The sequence below is a fragment of the Solanum lycopersicum genome, chromosome 2 (assembly GCF_036512215.1).
Source record: "Solanum lycopersicum chromosome 2, SLM_r2.1".
Lineage (NCBI taxonomy): Eukaryota > Viridiplantae > Streptophyta > Magnoliopsida > Solanales > Solanaceae > Solanum > Solanum lycopersicum.
The window spans coordinates 60,291,233-60,317,308 of NC_090801.1; the positions used below are offsets into that span (position 1 = coordinate 60,291,233).

The 26,076-nt window shown below is 32.4% G+C and overlaps 2 protein-coding genes and 1 long non-coding RNA gene across 6 annotated transcripts; 2 read left to right on the top strand and 1 right to left on the bottom strand.

Annotated features, from left to right (window-relative positions):
• Window positions 1-41: 41 nt before the first annotated feature.
• Window positions 42-766, bottom strand: LOC104645808 (uncharacterized). Its single transcript, XR_740022.4, has 2 exons — window positions 447-766; window positions 42-346 (listed from the first exon to the last, which is right to left on the bottom strand). It is a non-coding gene; the product is annotated as an uncharacterized lncRNA (long non-coding RNA).
• LOC104645809 (G-type lectin S-receptor-like serine/threonine-protein kinase At1g11330) lies at window positions 757-5,478 on the top strand. 4 transcript variants are annotated; one of them, XM_019212337.3, is made up of 8 exons: window positions 757-1,125; window positions 2,118-3,251; window positions 3,368-3,484; window positions 3,615-3,826; window positions 3,980-4,190; window positions 4,392-4,629; window positions 4,713-4,863; window positions 4,972-5,478. In XM_019212337.3, exons 2-8 carry the CDS (start codon window positions 2,432-2,434, stop codon window positions 5,272-5,274), a joined length of 2,052 nt encoding a protein of 683 aa, XP_019067882.1. In that variant the 5' UTR covers window positions 757-1,125; window positions 2,118-2,431; the 3' UTR covers window positions 5,275-5,478. The 4 variants fall into 4 exon arrangements, with proteins under 4 accessions (XP_019067882.1, XP_025885199.1, XP_010316641.1 ...); XM_026029414.2 differs by having other exon boundaries at window positions 992-1,125; window positions 2,347-3,251; XM_019212338.3 differs by lacking the exon at window positions 757-1,125 and having other exon boundaries at window positions 2,628-2,812; window positions 2,890-3,251.
• A 13,464-nt stretch (window positions 5,479-18,942) lies between these two features.
• Window positions 18,943-24,959, top strand: LOC101263787 (receptor-like serine/threonine-protein kinase SD1-8). Its single transcript, XM_010318335.4, has 7 exons — window positions 18,943-20,465; window positions 22,930-23,100; window positions 23,189-23,379; window positions 23,465-23,672; window positions 23,771-24,008; window positions 24,095-24,245; window positions 24,336-24,959. The coding sequence occupies exons 1-7, from the start codon at window positions 19,163-19,165 to the stop codon at window positions 24,645-24,647; spliced, it is 2,574 nt and encodes an 857-aa protein (XP_010316637.1). The 5' UTR covers window positions 18,943-19,162; the 3' UTR covers window positions 24,648-24,959.
• Window positions 24,960-26,076: the final 1,117 nt, after the last annotated feature.

Sequence of the window (26,076 nt, forward strand, 5' to 3'; positions counted from 1 at the left end):
AGCTATCTTGTAATCCACTCTACCATTTCTCAAAGACAACATTAAATATGGAGATATGGATTTCAATTAATCAAAATCAGTAGGATTGTAGATTCCAAATTAAATCTACTGGTGATCTCCCAAGCTTTTTGCTTGTAGATTCCAAATAACTTTACGCTCCGTTAAGAATAAATCTAACAAACAGTAGCCTTTCTTATGATATACGACACAAAGACAATGTCAAATTCTACACTTGTAAGGAAATATATTTCACCAACTCCTCCAAGGAAAAAGAAATTAATGGCAGGATATACCAGAGAAACATGGGAACTTTTGTCAATAGGCCTAAATAGCTGAATTCCTGGCGCTGCAATAAGGTTGGCAAAAAAGAAGCAATAAAATATCAAGGCATGAGTCATGACCAAAAAGAGAGACCTTATATTAAAACTTTGTGATCCAAATGATACCTTCCATAAATCAGAGCTTTGTCTCAGCTTGGCCAAACAGTGCACTGTTCGAAACTCCATAGATAATGTTGGCATCTCCAGTGCACACAGCCCTGTTCCCACCAGACCGAAGTCATATTTGATACCAGGTATCTTCACTCCAGGCAGAGTATAACTTTGGGATTTGGTAAAAGAATATTCATGATAGAAAGGTTTCTCTTCAAAGGAAGAATTGACAATTATTGGTATCAGAAAAGAAATAGACGATTTAACTTCTTTTTTTTTTTGGGCAAACGAGTATTATTAGCACATAGCTTGTCCCTTTACATGAGTGGGTGATTCAAATAATATGGCGGCTAAAGCAGAAAGGAAAACCCCCATTTTTTCAACCCTAAAAACCCGTTTCGTCTTACTGTTCGATTCTCCTCTTTTCCACTGTTCCCAGCAGAATAGGACTCAATTGCTCAAAATTGGTTAATGGTGTTTCGTGTAGTACCGTTGGCTCTGGGAATTTGGTGAGATCGATTAAAAGATCAATAAAATATCCCCCATTCAAGCTGCACTTCCAACAAGTGGCTCAGAGTTGGCAAGTTTTGCCAGGAAGTTTATTGTAGCCCTCCTTCACCGTCCAGTTCCAGTTTGGCACCTGTACTCGAAGCTATAATCAGATCCTATCTTACCAAACCCCGAAGCTATAACGGTAAGTATGCCTACCATACAATGCATAATAGTTTTTATTATGTACTTTGAGAGGATTGTTGGACTCATAATTACTTTGACATATTCTAAAACAATAGTTCGGAGCGATCAAAAGGATATAGTGGAAGTAATCTTTAATTTTCATCGTTAGATATTTTTCTAAAAGAGGTGTGTTAAACCCAAACAAGTTAAGAGAATCAAACAATTCTTTCTAATGTTTACCGCCTTAAAAACTTGTACTATGTACAAATTTATATAATACCTTTTCATTTTAATTATAATAATCTTCAAAAAGAAAATACTGATACCCCTGTTTTCCAAATCCTATAAAAATTAAGCAAGTTAATTTTCATACCGAATCCGACTATTCTTTTTAAGAAAAAACAAGTATTTCAAGTTCCATTTTTTCTTCTTCTTCTTAATTATTGTTTTGAAGATAACATCTTTATTCCCAGATGTGGACTTTAGTGATCTTTAGTCCAAATGACCTCAGATCAAGTAAGACAAGTTATAGTGTCTTTACTCCCAACCCTGCATAGGCTAAGATAAATTTGGCTTCAAACATGTAGCATATTATTATTAGAGAAAGGAAAAAACAAAAAACCAAATCATTGTCCAAAAATGTTCTGAATAGTTTTTTGGACATTCTAATAGACTTGACACATTTCTAAGACCTAACTTGTCACCAAGTTTGAATCACTTGGAGAATTCCAACTATGTTCATTCATGTTTCAATTCCCTTTATTTGGTTATTGGAAGTTGCGCGGTGACTCTTTTAATTGTTCCTTGATGTTTGTTATGATACAAGTCCATTTAAGAAAATGGGATTCAGACAAGCCTGGAAAGTTCTTTTGATCTGTCTAATTTCTTGTTATATCATTCAAACATATTACTGTAATGCATCAGACACCATTCAGCAATCCTGGAAACTTTTAGTAGGAGAAACATTAACATCTGCTAGTCAAGTTTTTGAATTTGGATTCTTTACTCCAGCCAATTCCGATAAAAGGTACCTGGGGATATGGTTTAAAAATATCCCTCCTATTAAAGTTGTGTGGATTGCAAACAGAGAAAGTCCACTTAAAGTTTCTGATTCTGCTGCGAGTCTATCAATTAGCGAAAATGGAAACTTGGTGCTTCTTGATGGTACACAGACTGTTATCTGGTCAAGCAATGTGTCTATCTCTTCTAATAAAACAGTTGCTGTTGTTCTCCTGGACAGTGGGAATTTGGTGCTTAAAGATAATGTCTCGGGACAAACCTTCTGGGAGAGTTTCGATTATCCTTGTGATACTTTCTTGCCAGGAATGAAAATAGGTTTTAACAGTAAAACCGGGGAGAAATGGCTCTTGTCTTCTTGGCAGAAGGAAAATGACCCCTCACCCGGAAATTTTTCTATAGGGATCTCGGAGCAACTTTCACCTCAGTTTTTTGTATGGAACAAATTCACTCCTTACTACAGAACCGGGGAGTGGAATGGACTGAAGTTCATTGGTTTGCCTTGTATAGATTCAGCAGCCTATATAATTCAGTTTGTTTTTCAGCAAGACTTTCAAGAGGGAACCACATATTTCACCTTTCTTCCAAATACTTCATTCCTAAATTTCGTGGAGCTTCAGTCTACGGGATCTGTTCAAGTTGTTCAGTGGACCAATGGAGATCCAGCTTGGGAAATTTATGCTACAATGGTACGTGCACCATGTGATATATATAACACATGTGGACCTTCAGCAGTCTGTAGCAAGCATAACTTCCCAATTTGCAGCTGCTTAAGAGGGTTCGTGCCACAGTCTGGTGATGAATGGAGCAAAGGAAACTGGACAGGTGGTTGTGTGAGACGAACTGAATTACTCTGTCAGCAAAAAGGAAATACTCTATCTCCAGGGGTTGGACTGCAGGACAGATTTTTGAAGCTTAGCGGACTGAAACTGCCTGATCTTGCTGCTATTTTTCGCCTTGACAGTGCAAGTGAATGTGAAAAATTGTGCTTAAACAATTGTTCTTGCACTGCTTATGCTTATGTGGCAGGAATTAGGTGTATGGTGTGGTCTGGTGATCTTTTAGATATGCAGGATTACTCGTATTCAGGGGAAGATCTTTTCCTTCGGCTTGCTTACTCAGAGTTAGGTAACCACTACATTGATTTGGTTTACACTGACTTTACGATCCCAGGCCTCACTTGTCGTTACTAACTTTACGATGTAATCCATCTACTGAAGTAGTTTATTAAAATGTTTTTACAGTTTTTCCAGGTAAGCGGAAGTTTAAAAGAACACTAATCATATGTTCTGCAGTATTTTCCTGTCTCTTTTCTGGTTTTGCTCTATTTTGTTTGCTCAAGCACAAGATTCATCAAACAGGTAACAATATATGACCTCCCTAAAGCTAACAAGTTGAAAAATACATGCAGCAAATCAAACTACCTTAATGGTTTTTTTGACACAACGGACGTCTAGCCTGATCTTTAGATATTTTACTTCGTCTTAACAGGACAGAAGAGAAAAGGAGCCAGAAGCTTCAGTCTGGGTGATTCATGCTACATTTCAAAAGACTACACAGTGGAAAGTTTATGGATTGGTAATTTAAAGAAAGAAGATCCAATTGAACTTCCACTGATTGAATTTGAGGTAATTGCCTCAGCAACAAACAACTTCAATGAAGAAAACAAACTCGGGGAAGGAGGTTTTGGTCCAGTTTTCAAGGTAACTACACTTTTGTTCAAGCATTTAATCGAATATGTGATGACACACAAATCCATCATGGAATTTGCATTATTTTTTATTTGTTTTTTAAAATTATGAATTGTAAAATATGTATTCTGATCATTGGACTTTTAATTGGCGGACTCTGCACAGGGAAAGCTAAAAGATGGTCCAGAAATAGCTGTGAAAAGACTTTCTAATCGAACGGGGCAAGGCATAGAGGAGTTCAAGAATGAAATTGTATTGATATCAAAACTCCAGCACAGGAATCTTGTACGACTCCTGGGATGCTGCATTGAAGGGGAAGAGTTTCTTATAATATATGAATACATGCCAAATAGAAGCTTGGATAAATCTCTCTTTGGTATGTCTAGCAGCTCCTGTTTTCCTCTCTTCTAATTCTTTTCTCCGTCTCTTGGGCTCAAAATAAAGCTTTCGCATTGCTAGATTTTCCTAAAACACAAATGCACCTAAATGGCTGAAAATATAGTCGCCATCATGTACAACTTGCCTAAGGGATTCTTAGAGGTGATACTTTATTAACTGTTTATACATTAATAATCAGATGCTTCACAAAAAGAACTGCTAGATTGGCCTAAACGGTTCAACATCATTCAAGGTGTTGCTAGAGGGCTATTATATCTACACAGAGATTCCTGTTTGAACATTATCCACCGGGATTTGAAGGTTAGCAATATCCTTTTGGATGAGGATATGAATCCAAAAATTTCCGACTTTGGTTTAGCAAGGACATTTCAAAAGCAGCAGCAACTAGTGCATACTCACCGAGTAGCTGGAACATAGTAAGCAACCATATGTCTGTACTGCTGTATCAATTTTTACTTGCTGAAAGTTAGCACTAATATATTTTGGGCGACAAATGCAGTGGATACATGTCTCCTGAATATGCTTTGAGGGGAGTATTCTCGGAGAAATCTGATGTCTTCAGCTTCGGAGTCTTGTTATTAGAAATCATAAGTGGGAAGAAGAATTCAAGTTTCCATTACGTTGAAGAAAATCTTAACCTCCTCAATTATGTTAGTACACACTCTTTGTTTGATGCTGCTGTCTTTGATCAATTTTCACTTATATATTGATGTCTTGAGCCTTGTGACAACAGTACTCATGTGTATGAGATATTGCAGGCATGGAAATTGTGGAGTGAACAAAGGGGATTAGACTTTATGGATGGGACATTGATCAACTCATTTTCTCCAGAAGAGATACCGCGATGCCTACACGTTGGCCTTCTCTGTGTTCAAGAGCATCCTAGGGACCGTCCTACTATGGCTGACATAATTCTCATGCTCAACAGTGAAATGAAATGCTCAAGTCCTAAACAACCCACATTTAAGTTTGAAACATACTTGGATCTTGATGGATCAGCAAAAGATAACGAAAGATGTTCTGTCAATGAGTTTAGTGCATCGTTGTCTCAAGGACGATAGAACATGCTATTGTACATTCTTAAAAGTTTTTAATCAAGTACAAAAATCAAGTCATTAGCTTATGATCATGTAAATGCACCATTCTCGTACATGTAATTCGTTTCACCCCATTTTTTTACAAATCAATCTTGTACTGAATTTCTTCAGTACTATAAGTTGTGTAACTATGATGAACATATATACCAAAAGTCAGAATTTTCGAAATAGTCTAAAGCTCTTGTTAAAATTCAAGGTAAAACATGCGCTTCATTTTATCTTCCCTTTTCTGTTTTCATTACATAACATTTTTAGACCACAATATTATTAAGAATTTTAATATATTTTACGTATTTATAGTATCTTGTTCACTTTTTTTTCATTGAACTCTATATCAAATAGGTTAGACAAACAAATGAGGTAAACAAATAAATTAAAACATATTTCATAACTTAATTTAAGTCGTATCTTTATTTTGTAAACTTCAGCTTACATTTGGGATTTTTTTATTTTTTTTACACGACACTGGCACGTTTTTGAAGAATATTGTCATAATAACAATATATTTGTACATTTCAAGAATAACAAATAATTTTTACAATTTTAGCATATTTGAATGATTATGTGGTTGTTTAAAAGATAAACAAACCCATAAATTAAGGGATTATGTTTCTGATAAATAAACATGAGAGGGGGAATCATTTGAGATTGTTATGAGTATGATGATTCTTGTCCAGCTGTGTAGGTGTATGCTGAAGAATGTATATCTTTATCTGCCACGTTGTTTTTTAATTAATTCATTCATTTTGTTTAGTTTCTATAATTTTTTTAAGAATATTTTACTATCAAATGTTGAGCGGTGGATGTAGGCTAGTTCATCCCATTCGAGCTAATTCATATAGACTTTAATATTTTACGAGTTAGATCGGGCTAGTTCATTTTTTGTATAGACTGAAAAATGGTCGGTCCAATCCACAAGTATGTGGGCTATTGGCTTGCCGGGTCAATTCACTTTTAAAAAATTATATACTTTTTTGATTATTAATTTAAAAATTATAAATTATAATTTAAAATATATTATCATAAATATCGACAAAAAAATATCTCATAAAATTAATGTTACTAATTATATTTTTTAATTAAATTTTATTGATTCACGAGCAGGGCCAATCAATATTTCTCAAGCCCCTCAAATTAACACACTTATTCAGACCGGGCTAAAAAGTCTTTACTAACTTCAAAAATTTTAATCCAATCCTACAAAAATTCTCAAATTAAGTCAGACCAACCCAACGAGCACATAGCACATATTAACAACTCTAATCAAATGTTTCTCTTTAACATTATCCAATAACCATGGATTTTAATTTACACTTTCCGTTGATAAGATAGATTCCTTATATACCATTCCAACTTCCTACTAAATAAGAGGAACCATTCAAATTAATTAGTAATCTAAAGTAAAAAATTAGAGGCTGTTTTTTTTAATATTTAAAAGTTAAAATTATTTTTCATTTTATTAAAAAAGCTTTGTTTTTTTTATAGTTTTAAATTAAAAATCAAAATATTTTTTAATCTAATCTTAAATATGTAAAAGTTAAATTTAAAAATCGATAAAAATAAGTTTTTTAATTTTTTGAAATAAACTAAAAAAACACAATATGATTATTTTTTATTAAAAATTACTTATAATAATTCTATTATTACTTTTTTTTTAAAAATAGGCCCTCAAATTTGGGGTCTAAGCCAAATGCCTCATTTTAAAGATAAAATTACACAGATGAGTCATAAAATTCAAAATAATTACAAATTTATAACCAAAAATGGGGGGAAAGGGGAGTGGGTAGGCGGGCTCCTTTCACCTGACTGGTTAGTAAGGACTTTTTTCTACGATGTTCGAGATCTTTGTCTCGCAGAGTAATTCAATAAATATTTATTCATAAAGATCACATACCGTTTGTATATTTAATTTGGTCTTAGTTTTTTTGTTAAAATACTACGTGTTAGTTATTTATATATATATTGTATTAATATGATTAAAGCTGATAATTTTTTTTAATTAATATTAAATCAGTATATATATATATATTATATTGTATCATTAAGATTTCTCGTTCAGAAATTATTCATTAGTGAATAATACTATAAAAACTAAATATGTTATTGTGATATCATTAAAAAAAATTTGTTCCGTATTTATAAAGTCTTGCATCACGTACCACTTTTATTTTATTTTTTGAAAAAGGTCCTTACGAATAAAGAAGAAGGCGTGTAAAGTGTATATTCTTCTAACTACTATAATTAAAGTCACTAGTATACATTAATACTAAAAAGATGTGCATGACTTTTGGGAGTGACACTTCCTTATTTGGTCAAGTAAGATTTAAATACAGTGTGAGCCAAACTTAAATGAATAATAACACGTCTCAACCTAGCAGAGCATCTATAATTAAAAAAAATAAAAAACTAGACCCTTGAAGATCACATACCGTTGGTCCACAAATTATTGTAACGAATCGATCCTTACTAATCATGACGCGCATAGTTAAGCGTTTATACATTTTTTAATTATTTTTTTCTTCGTTAATTTTACATATTCATTATGTCAAAAATAAATATTTATTTTTATTTCCTTGTTCAATTAATTATTGCTATAATTTTAAATGGTTTTTTAAACGCTTCTAGATTAGTATTTTTACATAAACTCAATCCTTTTTGTAGTTTATATTGTTCTTTAGGGGTGGACATTTGGTATTTCGATTTGATTTTTTTTTGGCTTTTTTGGTTTTCGATTCTTATAAAATGTGTACCGAATATCGAATCGAAATACTTTGGTTCGGTTCGATTTTTGTTATTTTGGTTCAGCTTTTATTAATTCGATTTGATTTTTTTATTTCGATTTTTTAATAGACCTGCTTAGTGGGCTTTTTAAAATTTTAAACTTTACAATTTTTTTGTTTGATTTTTCAACTTAATGGGCTAAAAAGTAAAAATAGACAATACATCAAAAATAGACATCTGGCGGACGGCTACTGCTACTGCTGCCTGAAAGAGGAAGAAGACTAGAATAGAAACAGGTGCTGACTCTAAGAGGAAGAGGATTAGGGACATTACACAGGTTTCACATACTTTTTTTCTTTTTTTAAAAGATTATTTAATATTAATAATTATTGATTAATATAATATAAATTGTAATACAATATTTCGGTTTAAACCGAAATACCGAATACCAAAATATTACGTACCAAAAATCGAATCGAAATATCAAAAAATACAAAAAAATAAATCGAATACCGAAATCAAAATTTTGAAAAAATTCGATTCGATTTGATATTTCGATTTTCCGGTGTTTATGCCCACCCCTACTGTTCTTCCTCAAATATTATACCCTTAGAATTAATTTCGAGGAATTTATATAAGCAAGACAAACATTCCTTTTCTTTTTATATTTAGGGATTTTCCAAAAATATAGTTCTTAGCACTACAAAAAAAAAAAAAGTTTTATATTGGAACTCACGCATCTTCTATAAATAACCGTAACATGGAGTAGAGTATATAGCTGCAATGTTTTCATAATTTCATTAAAATACAAGTATAGCCCCCAACAGAAACTTGACTTTATCTTGAGAGATCGTACGTACTACATTTATGATCTATTGAAGATACATTAATTCCTCTTCCATCTATAACCATAGAACATGCAACTATATTTACTGCAAATCACCAACTAAGTGTAAGAGTTAGTGTTTCAATTAATTTTGAAACAAATTCATCCATTTTGAAATAACAAATACATGAATGTGAGTTGTAACATTCATTTATTTTAATTCTATGTTACAAACATTTGCAAGAAGTTTTTTTTTTTTTTTTTTAATTCTACGTTATGGGTTTTTGAAAGACAAGTTTTTTGTTTCCAATTCATGAACCTAATAAATTCTATTAATTAAAAATCTTTTCTTGCAAAAAATTTTTTATCCTATAAATTGAGTTTCCTTTGGTTGAAAAAGATAAGCATTTCAAACAAAAATACTTTCCCTTGAAAACACTTGTGAGACATTGATCAAAAGGTGAAATCACCAATTCAAGAATAGAAGAGCAACATTCTTGAATGCTACTTGTTTTGTGGCTTAGTTGAATCCCGAAGATAGAGTTGTTATTTATACTTCCGATTGCTCGAGGGAGAGACTCCAACTATCTTCAAGAAACGTATTAACGTGCCTCTAAGCCAAGCAAGTTTTATTTTGTATTCCTTGTAATTTTTTCATTCTTGTTCATTTGCTCTAACAATTTGAAGATAGTTGTCTCTATGGCATCCACATCAATAATGAACAATGTTCCATCTTTGCCTAATCCTAATTTTGAAATATTTGATGGAAAAGACTTTTCTAGATGGCGTGGAAAGATGGAATTCTTTTTAAGACGATTAAAGTTAGCGTATGTTCTTGAGAAACCTTGTCCTGAGGCTCCTAGTTCTGAGGTAGCAACGGATGAGGCTACTTTAATTAAAGAACAAATTGCCAAATGGCAAGATGATGATTACTTATGCAAGAATTATATTCTTGGAGGATGTCCAATAAATATTATGATCAATATTATATTAAGTGTAAATTTGCTAAGGAGATTTGGGATACTCTTAAAGCTGTTCATTTAGCAGAAGAGGCGAGTTCAAAGAAATTTCTTGTTTCAAATTATATGGAGTTCAAAATGGTTGATGACAAGTCAATCACTGAACAAGTACAAGAATTTTAACTTATAGCTAATAAAATTGTTATAACTGGAATTGCTCTTGATGAAAACTTTCATGTTGGTGCGATTGTCTCAAAACTTCCTCCATCTTGGAAAGAGTACAGAAGCAAACTCTTACACAAGAAGGAAGATTTGACTCTTGAACAATTATTGCAACACTTGCAAATTGAACAAGAGACACGATACCGCGACAATAACATCTTGAGGGAGCCTATCATGAAAGCTCATGTTGTTGAAGAAAAGATCAAAAAGGAACCTGCCAATAATAAATTTTTGAAGGCAAAGAAGAGTAAAAATTTCAAGCGTACTAATTCTAATTCTAAGTCGATTAAATGTTATCATTGTCATAAAATTGGTCATTATGCACGTGATTGTAAAATTCTTAAAGCTGAAAAGAAGAAAGAAAAGGCAAATAACAATACAAAAAATGAACTGGTGGCAATGGTCACAGAAGCATTTGTAGCGGGAGATCAAGTGGAATGGTGGATAGACACTGGTGCAACTCGTCATATATCAGGTAATCGAAATTCTTTCACGACATATGAATTAGTGGGGGGCGATAAAGTTTTGCATATGGGAAACTCATCCTCTGCTAAGGTTGTGGGAAAGGGAACTGTTGAACTAAAATTCACTTCCGAAAAGATGGTCACATTGATAGACGTATTGCATGTTCCTGATATTCGAAAGAACTTGGTGTCAGGTACGCTTCTTTCGAAACATGGTTTTAAAATGATTTTTGAGGCAGATAAATTTATTTTGTCTAAACAAGGCATGTTTGTTGGAAATGGTTATGCTACAAATGGCATGTTCAAACTCAATATTGAAAATGAAAATATTTCTGCTTATATTGTGGAGTCTTTAGATTTATGGCATGAACGTCTTGGTCATGTGAATTTTAGATCCATTAAACTTATGATGAAAAATGGATTAATTAAAGACTGTGGAAAGGATCATGTTGCTAAGTGTATTACCTGTAGTAAATGTAAAATAACAAAGAAACCTTTTAAGTCTGTTGAAAGGATATCCACACTTTTGGAATTAATCCACACTGATATTTGTGAGATGGATTGTTTATCACGTCATGGAAAGAGATATATTATCACTTTCATTGACGATTACTCAAGGTATACATATGTCTTTCCATTAAAAACAAAAGATGAGGCATTTGAGACTTTTAAAACATATAAAGCAGAAGTTAAAAATAAATTGAGTTTGAAGATTAAATCAATTAGATCTGATAGAGGTGGAGAATATTTAAAATCAAATTTTATTGATTTTTGTGAAAAAGAAGGCATTGAGAAACAATTGACTATGTCTTATACACCACAACAAAATGGTGTAGCAGAAAGAAAAAATAGAACTCTCATTGAAATGGTTAACTCTATGCTTTATGGATCTGGTATCACTGAAAATTTGTGGACTGAAGCCTTATTTTTTGCATGTCATATTTTGAATCGAATTCATTCCAAGAATCATGATTCATCTCCATATGAACTTTGGAAGAATCGAAAGCCAAATATAAATTATTTTAAAGTATGGGGTTGTTTGGCTCATGTTAGATTACCAGATCAACAATTGACTAAGATTGGATATAGAGGAGTAGATTGTGTATTTATTGGTTATTCACAAACCAGTAAGGCTTATAGATTTTTGAATCTTGAGACTCCAAGCCCTCACACAATTATTGAATCGTTGCATGCTAACTTTTTTGAGCATATATTTCCTAAGAAAAAAGAGTCTTTGGAACAAAATACAAGTTCTTCTATATCTACTCTTAAAAGAAAAATAGTTGAACCTTTGGAAGAAAGTCAACCAAGACGTAGTGCAAGATCAGCCAAACCAAGAGACTTTGGACCAAATTTTCAAGTCTATTTAGTTGAAAGGGATCCTGAAAGTTATGCTGAAGTAATGACTTCACATGATGCTCCTTTCTGGCGTGAAGCTATTGATGACGAAATGCACTCCATTATGTCAAACAATACATGGATTTTATCATACCTCCCTCCTGGATGTAAGTCTATTGGTTATAGATGGATCTTTAGAAAGAAATTAAAATCTGATGGAACCTTAGATAAGTACAAAGCTCGTTTGGTGGCAAAAGGTTTTACTCAATTGAAAGATATTGATTATTTTGATACATTTGCTCCTGTAGCTCGAATGACTTCTATTCGACTCTTGATTGCTTTAGCCGCAATTCATAGCCTGGTAATACATCAAATGGATGTGAAGACTGCATTTCTGAATGGAGATCTAGATGAAGAGGTTTACATGAAACAACCAGAAGAATTTGTCGTTCCTGGTCAAGAACACAAAGTTTGTAAGCTTCTTAAATCTCTTTATGGATTAAAACAAGCTCCAAAACAATGGAATGAGAAATTTAGAAGAGTAATGATTTCTAATGGCTACTCAATCAATGGTGGTGATATTTGTATATTTAGCAAATTTCAAGAAAAATCTGGTGTTGTAATATGTCTTTATGTAGATGATATGCTGATCTTTGGAACTGATATTGAAAGAGTCAAAGAAACAAAAATTTTTCTAGCTTTTCAATTTGAAATGAAAGATCTTGGAGAAGCTGATGTAATTTTGGGTATTAAAATTATAAGATCAACAAATGGCTTGACTCTTACTCAATCAAGTTATATTAAGAAAGTTCTAAAGAGGTTTGATCACTTTGATGACAAACCTGCTCCTACACCATTTGATCCTAGCATCAAACTAATGCGGAACTCTAGTGATGTTCTCGATCAGCTGACATATTCTCAGATTGTTGGGAGTCTTATGTATGCCATGCATTGTACCAGGCCGGATATTGGTTACGCAGTAGGAACTTTGAGCAAGTTTACTAGTAATCTCGGAGTTAAACATTGAAATTCCTTAATTCGTGTTTTAAGATATCTGAAGGGTACAATTAATGTTGGCCTGCATTATTCTACATTTCCCATTGTTCTTGAAGGCTATAGTGATGCTGCTTGGAATTCTGATCCGAATGACTCTAAATCTATTACTGCTTGGATTTTCACTTTGGCTGGAGCAGCGATCTCTTGGAAATCGAAGAAGCAAACATGTATTACTCATTCAACCATGGAGTCAGAATTTATAGCTATGTCTTCTGCTGGAGAAGAAGCTGATTGGTTGCGATCAATGCTAATAGATATTCCTTTGTGGAGTAAGCCAATACCACCCTTAACTATCTATTGTGATAATCAAGCTGCTATATTTCGGGCTTCAAGTGACTGCTATAATGGCAAGTCGAGACAAGTTCGTCTCAAACATAATCATGTCAGGAGATTATTGGAGGAAGGCGTGATATCTCTTCAATATGTGAAGTCCAGATTTAATTTAGCGGATCCTTTGTCTAAAGGGTTAGGCAAAGAGTTAGTGGTGGAAACCTGTAATGAGATGGGAATAAAACCTGTTGTAAATTAATTGTATTTTATGGTAACCCTACCTAATGATGTAATCTTGGGTTCAAAGGGAAAAACAAGTAAAGTTACAATTGTGAAGCACATCAATAAAATTCTCATTTTCAAAATAAAATGAAATAAGTAGATGTGCATGATTGAGATTCGTTTCTCTTCATAAATTTATAAGACCGATCTCAGTTGGAGTTAGTAAGAAGAATCTTGATAATTATTTTTTTCGATATTCCTACTGAAGAGAAGGATGAGATTATGTTCTCTTAATAAGTCTATAAATCGATTTCGATTGGAGTGTGTAGGAATACTCTTGATAGATTTACCGATACTTTGTATAAAGGAGGATGAGATTAATTTCTCTTAATGAAGTTCATAGACTATTTGGTCGGAGTATGCAAAGTTACTCTTGATGAATTCACCGCACTAGGTGCGAAGTGGAGGCCGCTTCAATAAGATTTTAACAGGAAATCTTAAAGCACTTGGCTAAAAAGGATTCAGGACACATGGCCGTAAGGTGTCAAAGGATTTCGATTTTCACCGGAACATAGTGATATGCGTGGGGTATTTTTCCAACTTCATTCAATGATGCACTTAGTTCAAGATTTGTTCACTAAGTAGTCAATGATTTAGAAAAAACCTTCACTAGCTATGGTTCAAGTCCAAAAGACACCATTATTGATGCATGTTGCTAGATTAATGTCTCAAAATATTTTTTGGATTTTTTAAAGATAAAATTTCTTGAAACAAGTGGGGGATTGTAAGAGTTAGTGTTTCAATTAATTTTGAAACAAATTCATCCATTTTGAAATAACAAATACATGAATGTGAGTTGTAACATTCATTTATTTTAATTCTATGTTACAAACATTTGCAAGAAGTTTTTTTTTTTTTAATTCTACGTTATGGGTTTTTGAAAGACAAGTTTTTTGTTTCCAATTCATGAACCTAATAAATTCTATTAATTAAAAATCTTTTCTTGCAAAAATTTTTTTATCCTATAAATTGAGTTTCCTTTGGTTGAAAAAGATAAGCATTTCAAACAAAAATACTTTCCCTTGAAAACACTTGTGAGATATTGATCAAAAGGTGAAATCACCAATTCAAGAATAGAAGAGCAACATTCTTGAATGCTACTTGTTTTGTGGCTTAGTTGAATCCCGAAGATAGAGTTGTTATTTATACTTCCGATTGCTCGAGGGAGAGACTCCAACTATCTTCAAGAAACGTATTAACGCGCCTCTAAGCCAAGCAAGTTTTATTTTGTATTCCTTGTAATTTTTTCATTCTTGTTCATTTGCTCTAACACTAAGCTCATATTCTCTGTTGTCCATTTGTTTGACCTCTGACTATGTACAATATTTTAGCCGGTTATATTATACTCTCAATTTATTTAGAAAATTAATAATTTTTTTTAAAAAAGTAAACTTTTTAAATTAGTAAATTAATTTTAAAATTTTATCGATTAATAAAAATATTATTTTTTTATTATGCACATCAAATAAAAAATGAACAAGTAAATAGAAATAGATAATTGAAAAATTGGAGAGAGGGTGTAATAAATATTAAATGACCCAACTTTCATTATGATTAATTAGGCTAGCGGTGCCTTTTTGTTTTTAAAGTTTGAAACAGACTAAGTCATAAAGTAATTGATCAAGTCCTAATTAACAATTGCCAACCCAAAATTAAAGATGATTAATACGTGTAGCTTATCACTGACTAAGTCATTAAGTGGATTACTCTACTACTATATTCTCTATTTGCATGCTAGTGCTACTTTTTATTACTGAATTATTAATATATTTTTTAAAAGGTGCGGCTCAATAAAATTGATTCTTCAAAATCAAATTGGACGAAATGTATACATTTTTGGAAGGATAATTTTTAAATTATTGAGATATAAAGTTAATCCGAATTTTTTGATATATTTGAATGTTTTTTCAATAATTATATACACTTGATCCATTCAATGTATTTTTTCTATTAGTTTGTTAAAAAAATTGTACCTTTTTCGTTTAAAAAGGAGTATTTATGAAGCTATAAACCTAAAGCCCTTTTGCTTAAATACTTGCCTTATGCTTTAGCCGTCACTGGTATTTTTATGTCTTTTTTTTTCTTAAATCACTTCAGATTTTATTAAACGTTTCTGCATTACTTTTTGGGTAGAGATTGCTGAATTTTCTTAATTAATCAACCATATCTTCTCTTTTGGAACATGCAAACCTCTTCCTTTTTTTTTTTTAAAATGGAATAATCACTTTAGTGATATGGGTTAAAAAGAAATTTTACTGACATAAAGTATTAAAACGCGGTATCGTACATTGATATTGAGGGTATAAAGTATATGAGGTGTTTTTAAATATATTGTATATTCTAATAGCCATGAATTATGGAAAAAATCTTTAATAATTAAGCAATTTTAAAAATAAAGAATTATGTCCCTATTTATAGTCGTTTTTTCTTATAATCTTTATAATTTTAAATTTATTCTGAATATTTTTTTACCTCAAATAGTGGGATATATATCTGTATTTTATGTCTGTAGATTTGGAGTATATATTATTGCCTTTACAATTAGAGAGTTAGAGGCAGGTCCCGGAAACTAAGCAAATTAATTTGATTCAGTACTCTACTTGTTACAAAACAAAATATTGAATATTCAACTGATAATGAGTTTTTCGTATAGAAAAGTAAAAGTCATTTTCAAGTATACGAACACTAGGATTAACTTTTATAATTTGGACTAAGAATGTGAAAATAGTAGATAGAATTGGGCGTAACTGACCAATCAAAATGTTTTTAAAGAGTTGGGAAGGAGCATCACTAAACTATAAAATAAACAAGGCCAAATCGACATGGTTGTTAAACTAAGAATCAACATCATATTATATTCTTTCTTCCATAATGGAAAAGAAAAAAAAAAAGAATGAGAAAGAAAGACCATACACCTCCTTCTTGAATCTTATATTCATTCCATAAAAATTAATCGTATATTATACTGTTACGTTTTATTTTACTTAATCTTTATATTAAAGATTAATTACAATCTTTTTAATGATTTTTTAGGTCAATCGTGTAAGATGAATGGAGTATTAAATTGTAATGCAAACCACGGTTGGAATTCTTTTAATCCAGTGATTAAGAAAGTAATGATAAAGCAAATAAGTCTTTTTTAAATTTCTCTTTGTCTGTGTGTGGCTAATTTCCATAAGAGGTATACTTGAGAAAAAATAATATAATTGGTGCATGCATGGTGAGTTGTGACTTTCTTCATTTTCATTAGTCACTAACACAAAGAGACAAATTAAATACAATCTTCCGTGAAGGACGTGCTATGTGGGGCTTCTTGTGGAGTTATTACTCTTTAATATGTTCAAATCAAATGGACGCTTCTGAGTAGGTTCAACTGTTTAATTTCAACAATTTTTTAAGCACGTATGACACTTGTATCAGAATGTCCGAGTGGATCTCCTTCGTCTAAATATTATATCATATATATATATATCTAAAATAATAAATTAAATAGCTAAATAACATATTTTAAATATTTTTAACATAACGATATAATGTAATTTAAGGGTTCAGGCTCATTGAAAGAGTAAAAATACATAAATTTTAAAGTGTTTGTATGTTTAAATTTAACTAGTAGCAATTTCTTTTTCACTTTTTAAGAAAAGCAGATTTATTTTAGCACCTGTACACCCTCTGTGAAAATTCTAGCTCTACCATGACCAGACTTTTTTGTAATCGCTAATCCTAGCTATTGGCACAGTTATATAGATCGAGAATGGTTAACTAAACATTCTTTATCGGTACAAAATTATATTTGGTACATCAATGAAAAACTATTTTTTCATGTATAAATATTACATTTGAAATACTCTTTGTCGAACTTTTGGTTTCGCCAGCATAAAATGCAAATGCACCACTATTCTATTTTTTTACCTTCAAAATGGTGTAAGAATAACATGTGGATAATTTTATATAAATGTACATATTTCAAATCATTTTATTATATATATATATATATATATATTTGATAATATCGTATTATAAAAAAAAGTAATTACATTTTACTACATAAATAGTTATTATTATGTTAAATTATATTTGCTTGGGACTCTTGTTGTTCCGAAAATCATCCATTTAGCTGGACTTCTTGTTAATTAAAGAAACAAAAAATTTGTGACAAAGAATCTCACCGTATTTTAACAAGAGTAAAAGATTGAAATTTCAGATTGATCTTCTACCAATTATAGACAAAAAAATGTGCTACTGTGCGTAGAGTTTGCAATTATTGGCAATAATTAGATTAACATAAAGTCTTAATTATGTACTATTAAACACTTCACAAGTGGAACGATAGCTTAATTATTTTTATAAATAGCGTCTAATTCAAACTTAACCTACCACTCTGGCCTGTTTTGAAAGAAACGTTGCCATTTTGCAAAGTATCAAACTATTAGTAGGAAATAACATTTAAAGTCATTCAACAACCAATTAGTACTAAATTTCTTCTTTTGGCTCCCAGTTGATTATTAAGCTCTTTATGGCCTCTTAACTACTACTAACACTTGTTGATATATGGTTAACAATTAATCTCATCGATGTTAAAATAATAATAATTCATATTTTCTTTTTATATTTGAAAAATGAAGTAATTTTTAGAGATGTAGCACATTCTTTTTGCTTTTATACGATTAGAAAATACAGCCAAAAGACAAGCACATAGAAGTAACCTAATCACTTAGACTAACATTAAATTAATAAAGGAGTATTGACAAATTTGTAAATCAAGGATGGAATGGTAAAGGATAATTGAACCGAAGTTTATTTATTAAAGTTGTGTGACGATTATATTAATTCTATCACTGTATAATAATAACAATAATACTAGTATTTGTTATATACATAGACAAGGAGAAGTTGGACTCGAAAAACATGACACGATCCATCGAAGTGATATCACAAATTAAGTTGAGTCATATGCATGTCGGTTGATTGATGGCGTTCGACTTACGTTAATCACTCCTTACTATAAGAAAACCAATTGTACTAATCAAAATGTTAGTGTTGGTGTAATAAATATAACGTTTCATATTTTTTATTATTATTACAAAATATTAGACATCAAGAATTTGAACATACCTAAAAATAGTATGATAAACCATAAAATAAAATTAATAAATACTTAAATAAGTAAAAAAAAATGGAGGAGGAAAAAAAATCACACGAGATCAAGGATTATTACATAAAATGAAACTTTCCATTGTTAGAAACAATTACAATATAATAAAATTTAAATTACAATCAAAATGAAGATTTTTTTAAGTTAAACTAACAAGACAATATACTACAATACAAACAACCATCCAAACAAGTCGTATTAGAATCCCTTTCTTTTTTCGTAAAGTTAAATTTAACATCAGTTAAACGTTATCACATAAATTGAAATAAATAAAATAATATTTAAACGTAATTTAGAATAGTACAAACTATAATATACCCAATTTTAACTTCAAACTTTGTTACATAGAATTTGAAATCAACTTTTGTGACATTTCATTTTCAAGGGAAGACTTTAGAAGACCAAGAAAGAACCATAAAAGAGAGAAGGGGGGAATGTGTACCAAAATACCATCTTCCTTCCTTCCCTCTTCCTATCAAACAAGAGAACAAGTACACCAACAAATGTCTCAAACACCAACACTGCAGCAAAACAAAATATTTTTTTCTTAAATTACACAATGAGAAACACCAAAGATTACTACTTTCACCAATTCTTGTTCTTGATTTTGATTTCTCAATTTCTTCATCCAATTCTTGCTATACCCACTGATACAATCACCCCAACACAGTCTTTAACCAAAGATCAAACCTTAGTATCTTCCGATCAACTCTTTGAATTAGGCTTTTTCTCTCCAGGCGGTGCAAATTCAGACAAATGGTATATCGGTATTTGGTATAAAGAGATTCAAGACAGGACTATTGTCTGGGTTGCAAACAGAGCTAAACCCCTTTCAGCTTCATCAACATCAGTCCTAAAAATCACAGAAATTGGTACCCTTCTTCTCGTCGATGGCCAAACTGGGAATTCCGTTTGGTCTTCCGATCAAACTCCGGCGACCAACGTTGTAGCCCAACTACTTGACTCCGGGAACTTTGTCATTCGACCGGAAAACGATGACAGGGAACAGAGTTACCTATGGCAGAGCTTTGATTATCCAACAAACACTTTATTACCTGGGATGAAACTTGGGTGGGATTCAAAATCCGGGATGAATAGAAACATAACATCATGGAAATCAGCAATTGACCCAGCTCCCGGAGATTACACTTTCAAGATCAACACCAGTGGGTTCCCGGAAATTTACTTGACGAATAAACAAGAAATTATCTACCGGAGCGGGGCTTGGAATGGAATTAGATTCAGTGGGGTACCGGAAATGAAGGCAAGTGATATTATCTCATTCGAATTTCAGTTCAAATCCGATGAAATTACTTATACGTTCAAACTACACAACAAAACTTTATACTCAAGATTGTTCGTGAGTCACAGTGGTTTTCTTGAAAGATTCGCTTGGATCCCAACAAGCAACCTATGGAATCGATTTTGGTATGCTCCAAAAGATCAATGTGACGGATACACAGAGTGTGGGATATCTGGAATTTGTGACACAAATATTTCACCAATCTGCAAATGTATGGTGGGATTCAAGCCTAGAAATCAAGTGGCCTGGGATTTGCGAGATGGGTCTGATGGTTGTGTTCGTTTTCATAATTTGGATTGTAAAACTGATAAATTTAACATATTGAAGAACATGAAGTTGCCAGATACGACGAATTCGTTTGTGGATACGACTATGAATTTGGATGAATGTGAAGCTATGTGTATGAAGAATTGTTCTTGCACGGCCTATACAAATTCGAACATTAGCGGAAGCGGGTCGGGTTGTGTGATTTGGAGCTCCGAACTTGTTGATATGCGGCAGTATGCGGTGGCGGAAGGTGGCCAAGTTCTCTACGTTAGGGTGGCTTCTTCTGATGCAGGTATCATCCTAATTTTCTACTAACTTCACTTTTAACGATTAATAACCGATAAAAAATAGTTGTATTAAATCGTATTAAAAGAAATTGTACAATTAATTTAAAGTAATTGGGGTTGATAATTGATTGTTAGATAATCCACTTCTAAGGTAGGATCAAATTTTGGGTTACTGGGATGATTTGAGTCGACTCAGTCTGCACGAATGGAGTTAGTTGGAATTTTTATTTACTTATTAGGTTTGATGATATTTCAACACAGTGAAGTAGAGTAAAATAGAAAGGGTGATGAAATTTCTGGAAAATATTTTTGTAGAAGTCATATCTTTAGTTTCAAATATCTTTTTCTATACTTTATTTTAAATTAAATTATATCACATAAATTGAAACAACGAATATATTTTTGTGGAAGTTGATTTATCTCATTCGTTTGTACACTTGCTATCCTCTGCATTATTCCACTATATATACTGTTTCTGTATGAATATATTTTCATAGTTTCAAAGTTTAGGACAAGTCGAAAAATCTATTTGTCCAAAAATTGTTAGTACCACCAGTTTTGCATGTCATCCGATCTAAATATTCCTAGAATAATATTCTAAATTTGTTTTATCATTTTAATAAGAAGGATATTACACATTATAATCATTTTAATTCACTCTTCTGATTGAATTCCAAAGTTGGCAAATTTAACCCTGTGCATGCTAGTTTGTCTCTAATAGATGAAATTATAAAAATATATTCTACTTTTTTGTATTCTTCTTCTCTATTTTATTTTTTCAAACATGCAGAAATTAAATTAGAGATTTTATTTTGAAAATAAATACTCTACTCCCTTTAAACAACACGTATAGTTGTCTTTTAATATCCTTGGCCCCCCTTTTTAAATTCCCTTTCACGTTACCTACTTTTCGATCTAATATTCTATATAATCAACTAGATTTCAAAATAAAAATAAAAATTCATAATTGCTAGTTGAAAAAAAAACAAGAAGTTAGTATAACAATTATTGAGTGCATTTAATCCTGAAAAGGACTTATAAACAACCTACTTTTCAAAGTTATTCTGCTAATGAGTATTCTTTTGTGGTATGCACGTTTTCAATATAATTTTTTCTTTTTTTATGCTTTCTGTATTTCACTTTGAAAAAGTATAAAAAACCTAACCATATCTACCAATCACATCTACAATTTGCTTTCAATAGGGACTTAATTATATCTATTTTCTATTTGGACTTTCTTTTTCTCATTTGATTTGATAGGGATGATTAGTATTTGGAAAATATGTTAACACAGTAAAAGTATGTCAAGGCTCTAAAAGTAATCAGCCAACTAATTCCACCTTCTTTTCAATCACCTATTCATAAATTTGAACAAACATTATCGATTTATTGTCATAATTCAGCTCGTAACTATACGTTAAGATTCAAATAATAATAAAAGGTAGCAAAGTTATCAAAATGTTCATTTGCTTTTTCTTTTGTACTTTCCTCGTTGAATCTGCATATGCTTAACAGGAAACTTTTAATTATGGTGGGAAATAAAGTTTCAAATAAAGCTTAGTTAGCTCTAAATTAGTTTCCATTAAATTGGTCCCACAATAAATGGGTCCCACAAAGAGATACTCCTTTGCAAATCAAAAACGGTGACAAAGCAATTTCCTAGTCGGTGTAATGGGCCCTTACATGGCCGTCGATCTTGACTTTTATTGGGCCAGCACGGCCCACTTTTTTTCCCTTTTTTTTCTCCTTTTTAGAGAAAAAAAAGCACATGCTTCCTATCCTAATGTAATACAAGAAAAATGATTGGACACTTTCGGGGAAAAGGTCATATACACGTTTGAAAGTAAGGTTTGGTGTGGTAGATTAATTGAAGTAGTACAGAGAGATTAAGAAGTATATATTAAGCTAATTATTTTTCATCAAGAAAATGTCATGGATATGTTAATAGGTTATTTGGACATAACTTTGTGAACTAGGTGAATTAGATCATGTTTACTGACATCATTGGACTGTAGTCTTTTCAATTCAAACTTTGGTAGTGTCACCGAAAATGATTTTTAACAACACTATAGGTTTTCATGCATAAACCGACATTAAAACTTAGCCTCAACTTGCAAATAAACACCTTAACTTTGAGTATACATACCTTGACTCCTCAATTTATTTCCTCTGTGTCAATTGGATACTCCAACTTACAAAATGATTTTCTAGACATCTTCAAAATTTATGTATCAAGTCGGAATGTGTGTCTATGCGACACAGTGGAATGAGTTGGAGTGTCTAGTTGTCAGTTGAGATCTGTCTAGACATGTTCTTTCGAAGTTGGAGTGCTTACTTGCGCGCTGAGGTCAAGTTTGAGTATTTGTTTATATATTATGTCAGTAAAAAATGATGGTGTTCTTCTTGCAGCACTAAACTCTTGAATAAAATTAAGCATTATTAATTAACTCGAAAGTTTTTTAATTTCAGTGCAAATTGGAGGTGAAGGATCTGGAAATAGTTCTCGCAAGACAAAAATAGTTGCAATAGCTGCTGGGGTTACAGTTGGTATAGCTCTTGTGTTATTTGGACTAACCCTTTGCATCTTATCAAAGAGAAGAAAACATCAAAGTTCAATCCGAACTAAATCCGTGAACAGAGGTATTATATGAATCTATCCTGATTAATAAGATTGTCTAATATAAAATGCTTCATTTTCTCATGAATGTTTCTCATGATCCTAAACCAGGCACTAGCGAACGAAGTCAAGAGCTTTTGATGAATGCAACTATTATTCCAAGTAAAAGAGAATTTTCTGGTGAAACTTCCACGGAAGAGTTTGAATTGCCATTGTTTGATTACAGTACCCTAGCTACGGCAACAGAAAATTTTTCTGACGCGACTAAGTTGGGCCAAGGTGGCTTTGGTTGTGTTTACAAGGTAAATCTCAGTTATATGTAAACCATAGTGATATTATAAGAAGAAAAAGTTATCGACAAACTCAATAATATAATCTTTTGATCAGGCAATGCTGGTTGGTCAAGAAGTAGCAGTCAAAAGGCTCTCGAAGAATTCTGGACAAGGAGTAGAGGAATTTAAAAATGAGCTAAGATTGATTGCCAGGCTTCAACACAGAAATCTAGTCCGGCTTCTTGGCTGTTGTGTTGATATGGAAGAGAAGATGCTGATCTATGAATACCTGGAGAATAAAAGTTTAGATTCAATTTTGTTCAGTAAGGCTTTTTCATTATATCGTCAAGAGAGTAGTGTTTCACATCATTTACTTAGATGCTCATATAATTTGTGACTCACATTTGAATATGCTCCTCAGATAAACAGAAAAGCTCGCTGCTCGACTGGCAAAAGCGGTTCAATATTATTTGTGGGATTGCTCGGGGGCTTCTATACCTTCATCAAGATTCAAGATTTAGGATTATCCATAGAGACCTTAAAGCAAGCAATATTCTGCTTGATAAGGATTTGACCCCCAAAATATCAGATTTTGGCATGGCAAGAATTTTTGGCGGAGATGAGACTGAAGGAAATACCAAAAGAGTAGTTGGAACCTAGTAAGCACACGACATAATTTCTTCACATTTTTCATAGAACCTTTAAAGCTGTTTCTAAATCTGTTTTTTTTTTTGTTTTGATGTAGTGGTTACATGTCTCCGGAATATGCAATGGATGGCCTCTTCTCTGTTAAGTCCGATGTTTTCAGCTTTGGGGTTTTGGTGTTAGAAATAGTAACCGGAAAGAAGAACAGGGGATTCTATTATCAAAATAACCAACTCAACCTTCTTGGACATGTAAGTTCACAGATCATGTGTTAGCTTCATTATTGGCAACACATTCATCATTTGATTAATTTCTGATAAAGAAAGTAATCGACTATGCAGGCGTGGAGACTCTGGAAAGAAGGGAGCGGCTCAGAGCTACTAGATCCATCTTTTGGAGAATCTTTTTCTCCATCTGAAGTAATGAGATGCATACAGGTTGGACTGTTGTGTGTCCAGGAACAAGCAGAAGACCGACCAAACATGGCCACTGTGGTTTTGATGCTAGGTAGCGAAAGTGCATCACTTCCTCAGCCTAAAAACCCAGGATTTTGCCTTGGAAGAAGACCCGTTGATTCTGATTCATATTCGACTAATTATGAAGAAACTTGCACTGTCAATCAAGTTACAGTTACCATGATAGATCCCCGGTAGTTGATGGTATCGCCCTCAGAAAGTGTGTATATTACTACAAGAGGTTCACAATTTTCTCTTGTATACTATCTCAGTTTTTGTTTTTGGGTAAGTTTTGTGAAAGATAAAGAGCATAATTAGGTCTTTTTTTCTCATTACATACAATTTGTGAATTCAAAATCTTGTCTTTTTTCATCATCAATGTAATAGGCCAATCATTCCTTTTCCATATCCTTCTAAATTACTGTGTCATTATTGATGTGATTCAGAAGGAATATCTTGTGCATTCATCTTCATTTCTACTAAATAAAATTTAAACTTTTGGTCTTTTCATTTCCTCGTATTGAATATGTTGTGCGGAATTTGAGATAATACGAGAAAATATAAACACAAAAACAAGACAACAGTTTACGTGGTTCACCAATAAATTGGCTACGTCCACGGGAAGAGAGGGAGCAGTTTTATTATGGAGAGGCAAAAACAGAATTACAGAATAGGGTTTCCCATAGCGTCTATATATAGTGCTAAGCTACGCCCTAACAGGCTTGGGCCCAACATACAGAATCAACAGAAAATTAAGGGCCCAATACAACAACATTGTATACCGTCGGGCCGGGGGCGTCTCCGCCCCCCCGGACCCCAGGCCAGGGGGCGCGTCGCCCCCCTGGACCCCCCGACTCGCTGACCGGGCAGCGAGACCCCCGTCCTTTCTGTTTGTAGCGGGTCCGATTCAAGGCATTCAACAGAATAAAGAAAAAGTTGGTCTTACAAATAATGAATTAATACATTGGATAAGATAAATCATAAGAACTGTAGTGTTCAATTGTTCATATCAAAGTCACTTCTTTTATTGATTCCTTCTTAATCTATTATGTATTACCACATTGAATTGTATTTATGTTTCGTAATTTTTTTTCCTCTCAATTTTTTTAGTAACAAAATAAAAGAAAAGTAGGACCAAACTGAGAGTTAGTAGCATAAAAAAAGATGGATTTGTGAATGAAAAATAGAAGTTTCCAATAGGAAAATCCATCAATGGCACAATCTCAAATTGTTCAGGTGGGCCACTTATTTCTAATTGTGAAAATGGGCCACTTATTTCTATTTGTTTAATTGATGGCATCATAATCACAGTACAAGATTTAACACTAATTATATGTGGTAAGTTCGATTCATTATACTTATTTGGTAACAAAATTTTCATGTTACGCATATCAATTTTAAAATTTATCACTTATGTAGAAGAAAAAACAAATATATCATTGTTTGGATTGGAATGAACTTGCAGTGCTCATTCCTGGAGACTGGTTGTAATAAATAGGTAAACGGCTAAGTCTTCCTGTTGAGGGGCCTTCATCAAATTGCACCAAACACAAGTATTCAATTGGCTTGGGTTGGGACCCAAAGAAGTAAATTGGTGATGAAAAAGTCCACACAGCTTCAAGTATCC

What these genes read in the sequence shown, in the direction of transcription:
- LOC101263787 (XM_010318335.4), top strand. Translation starts at nt 19,163, where the DNA reads ATGAGAAACACCAAAGATTACTACTTTCACCAATTCTTGTTCTTGATT. An exon ending in GGTGGCTTCTTCTGATGCAG is followed by an intron (nt 20,466 to 22,929) that starts GTATCATCCTAA and finishes TTTTAATTTCAG; the next exon opens with TGCAAATTGGAGGTGAAGGA. An exon ending in GCTTTGGTTGTGTTTACAAG is followed by an intron (nt 23,380 to 23,464) that starts GTAAATCTCAGT and finishes TCTTTTGATCAG; the next exon opens with GCAATGCTGGTTGGTCAAGA.
- LOC104645809 (XM_010318339.4), top strand. Translation starts at nt 1,946, where the DNA reads ATGGGATTCAGACAAGCCTGGAAAGTTCTTTTGATCTGTCTAATTTCT. An exon ending in GCTTGCTTACTCAGAGTTAG is followed by an intron (nt 3,252 to 3,367) that starts GTAACCACTACA and finishes ATGTTTTTACAG; the next exon opens with TTTTTCCAGGTAAGCGGAAG. An exon ending in ATCTTAACCTCCTCAATTAT is followed by an intron (nt 4,864 to 4,971) that starts GTTAGTACACAC and finishes GAGATATTGCAG; the next exon opens with GCATGGAAATTGTGGAGTGA.